This window comes from Etheostoma cragini, chromosome 16 (genome assembly GCF_013103735.1).
Source record: "Etheostoma cragini isolate CJK2018 chromosome 16, CSU_Ecrag_1.0, whole genome shotgun sequence".
Lineage (NCBI taxonomy): Eukaryota > Metazoa > Chordata > Actinopteri > Perciformes > Percidae > Etheostoma > Etheostoma cragini.
In genome coordinates this window covers 23,728,436-23,733,018 of record NC_048422.1, presented here as the reverse complement: position 1 = coordinate 23,733,018, position 4,583 = coordinate 23,728,436, and the positions used below count along the sequence as shown (strand labels likewise).

Here is a 4,583-nt window from a genome sequence, read left to right as displayed (position 1 = left end):
TGTGTGTGAGAGTGTGTTTGTGTATGTGCATAAATATCACTGTGTAAAGTAACTAGTAACTAAAGTAACTAGTAACTAAAGTAACTAAAGTAACTAAAGAGTACTTCTCTCTAAATGTAGCGGAGTAGAAGTAGAAAGTAACATGACAAGAAAAGACTCGAGTAAAGTACAAGTACCGTAACATTTGTACTTAAGTAGAGTACTTGTACTGTAAATGTCAGAACTGAAAACTACAGGTGATCTTTCAGCAGCTCACTAGTTTAGACTCGGGCTTTTGATTTCTTTAATCATCTTCTGTCATTACGTGTTAGCCTGTTGTCCTTCAGAGAGATTCTGAAGCCTTACACGTGGTCGCCGTGTTGCATGAGCTGACGTGGTGTTGCCTCTCCCCCGGCAGAGCGGGACTACCACAGTCTGTGTGTGAGGCAGCCGATCGGCAAGGAACTGTTCCGGCTCTTCTGTCGGAGTCGGCCCGACCTGCAGAACTACATCTCCCTGCAGGACGCTCTGGTACGGTACACTGTCCACTGGGGGACATCTGGAAGACACGTCTATCGCGGGAAATAAGGCAAGGCCGTGGATTGGTACTCGGGTCAAATTGACCCGTTTTAAACTTTTACAAGAAGAAAAATGGTAAAAGTTACATTTTTTTCTACCTGAAATCAACGGCCTTACCTCATTTTCTGTGAATAACATGTTAGATTAGATTAGATTAAATTAGATTAAACTTTATCGTCATTACACAGGTACAGGTACTGCTGTCGTTACACAGGTACAGCTGTCGTTACACAGGTACTGCTGTCGTTACACAGGTACAGGTACTGCTGTCGTTACACAGGTACAGGTACTGCTGTCATTACACAGGTACTGCTGTCGATACACAGGTACTGCTGTCGTTACACAGGTACAGGTACTGCTGTCGTTACACAGGTACAGGTACTGCTGTCGTTACACAGGTACAGGTACTGCTGTCGTTACACAGGTACAGGTACTGCTGTCGTTACACAGGTCATAGAACATCGTCATAGATTTTGGATATTCTAATATGGCATAAGTGTCTTTTCCTGGTTTTAAAGGCTACATTACAGTAACATTATGTTGTTTTCTGAACTTACCAGACTGTTGTAAATGTTCTGTTATCATCCTTTAACCACTTAGTCGTTAAATCCACATTACTGATGATTATTCATCAAAAATCTCATTGTGTAAGTATTTTGTAAAAGCACCGATAGTCAACACGACAGTATCGTTCAGTATCGATATCGAGGCGTTTGGTCAAAAATATCGAGATATTAGATTTTCTGATATATCGTCTTATTTAGCCGCTTCTAAATAGTCTCAGGAAGGAAGTTGTTTTGGGGGAACGTGTGTACCTTCAAATGTTGTTTTGGTCGTCAACAGAAACCTCCGATTGGACAGATAGTCTAGCTAGCTGCCTGGATTTACCCTGCAGAGACCTGAGGACCAGGTAACCATAGTCCTCAGAAATCAGCCGCAGGTTAGAACGCCGACACAGAGACATAGAGACACTCTGGAGCTAAAACTAGAGAGATGTCTCACTCTGGAGATAAAACTAGAGAGATGTCTCACTCTGGAGCTAAAACTAGTGAGATGTCTCACTCTGGAGATAAAACTAGTGAGATGTCTCACTCTGGAGATAAAACTAGTGAGATGTCTCACTCTGGAGATAAAACTAGTCAGATGTCTCACTCTGGAGCTAAAACAGAGACCTAAACACACAGGGTGAAAACAGGATCTGCATCAATGTGAAGTACAACAAAAATATGGTGTTTTTTGAAAATGAAACCATAGAAACCTATTCTGGTACAACCTCAAAACACAATTATGAACCTGAAAATGAGCAGAATATGGGCGCTTTAAAGAGCGACAAAAAAGTGTAAAAAGCGGCCAAAAATTAAAAAAAAAAATCAATGTCAAAACGGAGCTTTATTGACCATAAACTCCAAAGATAAATGTAAAACCAAAGTTATTACGTTATTGTTACGTAGTGTTAAAAACGTCAACAAGAAGTGAAAAACAGCAAAAGCGTTGAAAAAAGGGACAAAAACGTAAGAAAAAGTTAAAAACATCAACAAAAAGCGTCAACAAAAATGCAGATTTTCTTTTAAATGTTTGTATTTTTGCAAATCAACTTTTCAGAGTATATGTTCAGGCTGAATTTTGGGAATAAATGAAATGTACTGAATGTTCTTCTTTCCATTTCGAAGCTTCGTAGGGACTGACCTGTAACATCTGCACTTGTTTCTCTCCTGCAGGAAGCCTTCGAGACGAAGTCGGATGATTTGAGGGGAGAGTGTGGCTTCAGCATCATTCAGAGGTTCTTCAGGACTCAGGTCAGACCAAAACCACACAACACAAGTCTTCACTGCTCACAAATAATCACCTTATATTCAGGGTTCATAAGTAGCACCTTCTACTAGCCAAATACTGGTAGAATATGCTAATGGATGGCAGATTTGCTTCACTCAACAGCGAAAAAACAATGGGAATCTATTGAGTGGCAGGTAAAAAATGAATATTCACTAACATTTGGCTGGTGGACGAAAAAGTTAATTTTGAACCCTGGTTATATTGTTTTAAGAGATGTTCCGATACCGACACCAGCAGGGCTTTAAATTGAAACCCGACAACGTGCTAAATGCTAAAAAATTAGAAAGGAACGGTGAGGTTTAAATAAAAAAATTTAAACTTAAAAGAAACGTGGACTCTTAAATGTATTTCGCGGCCCTCATAATCTGGTTTACCTTCCTTAGAAAAAATGTGGCTAGCTGAGAATCTGATTGGCCACGTGGCCTAAAATGTTGTATCAGTATCGGCGAGCATTGGGGTGTATGCAGCGATCTGATACCACGTAATTTAGCACCGAAGAAGTAGTTTATCTAGAAACCTCAAAAAAATCAATGTCCAAAAAGGCAAAAAATCAATTTCTAAAAAGGCAAAAAATCTATGTCCTAAAAGGCAAAAATTAAATGTCCAAAAAGGCAAAAAATCTATGTCCAAAAAGGCAAAAATTCAATGTCCAAAAAGGCACTAAAATCAATGTCCAAAAAGGCAAAAAATCAATGTCCAAAAAGGCAAAAAATCAATGTCCAAAAGGCAAAAATTCAATGTCCAAAAGGCAAAAAATCAAGTCCAAAAGGCAAAAATTCAATGTCCAAAAAGGCAAAAAATCAATGTCCAAAAAAGCAAAAAATCAATGTCCAAAAAAATCAATGTCCAAAAGGCAAAAAAATCAATGTCCAAAAAGGCAAAAAAAAATCAATGTCCAAAAAGTGACAAATAAATCAGAAAAAGTTACAGACTGCCAATAGCGCTATAATGTTATTTTCTCCCAGGATGCATTGCCATGTACAGTATGATGATGTCAGCTGTAATTGACATCGGAGGTTTACAGTGCAGTGTCAAACCGGATTATAAAATAAAGTGTGTTTAACCCGAGCCGAACCGTACAAGTAAGATAGAAATCATTTTACATCCATACAGGGAGTCAGTGGTCTAGTCTACGTGATACGCAGGTATACACAGTCTACCCAAGACCACCTTGGTCGAGTCCAAAACAAGTCCAAGGCCAGGACTAGTTGAGTCCGAGTCAAGACCGAGTCCAGGACAGAAAAAAGGTCTTATGCATGACAGTATTAAGACAATCATTTTGGGTTTCCCTTTCCTTCCAATATTATCATCAACATAATAAAGACACCTGGACTCGGTCCAGACCAGAAGCCATATTTGACAAGACCAGCGGCCGGGACAGAGACAAGTCCGAGCCCAAATACTAGTGAGTCCAAGACAAGTCCAAGACCATAGAAAAACGGTCTTGAGTCCGGACTCGAGTCCAAAACTGGACTCGACTCTATAGCCCTGGTAAGAAAGCTCCAGGATTTCCATATCCCCACTTAAAAATGCCCGATGGCACATAACAACATACTTTCCATTATATTTGGGGGGGACAGGACTTCCAGAGCCCAAAAGTCCCTCTCTACTTACTGTGTAACGTTCATGTTTTTTCAGTCCATTCAGTGTGTGTCCATCATGCTGAGGCACGAACCCAGCTGCGTCCAGAGGCTGGAGCTGGACCCCTGCATGGACGTCTTCCACGACTGCAGAGAGTAAGTCTCTAAACCATCTAGGGGTGTAAATCACAAGTGGTATCACTATAGCCTTTTACATTGATTATTTAGGAAGGAATAGATTGGCGAAATCGCCCAAACTACTGCTGCAGGACCCTGCCCGACCCTCTATTGTTCAGACCTCTCAACAACCCCCAAAAATTCCCTTTGGTTCTAAAGCCCGCTAGTCCGAAAAATAACCCCTCTGCTCCGACATCCCTTTGTTCCGACCATAAACAGTGGCTTGACAAAGTTTACACCCTTCTGCTAAAGTTTATTAAAAAGAGGAATAAAAAAATTATCTGTTGGAAATTGATCTTAATGCCTTAATTAAAAAAAAGAAAGGAAAATCCAACCTTTAAGGACACCAAGTATACACCCCCTATGTTAAAATAAAGGGGGCATAAGTATACACCCCCTATGTTAAAATACAGGGGCATAAGTATACACCCCCCT

At 40.2% G+C, this 4,583-nt stretch overlaps 1 protein-coding gene across 1 annotated transcript in view; it reads left to right on the top strand.

Annotated features, from left to right (window-relative positions):
* The window catches only part of grk5 (G protein-coupled receptor kinase 5), a 16,549-nt gene that overhangs the window by 1,391 nt on the left and 10,575 nt on the right, over window positions 1-4,583 (top strand). The window contains exons 3-5 of the mRNA XM_034896128.1: window positions 398-510; window positions 2,277-2,354; window positions 4,030-4,127. Of these exons, the coding sequence (XP_034752019.1) occupies window positions 398-510; window positions 2,277-2,354; window positions 4,030-4,127 (289 nt within the window). The remainder of the gene's footprint in view (window positions 1-397; window positions 511-2,276; window positions 2,355-4,029; window positions 4,128-4,583) is intronic.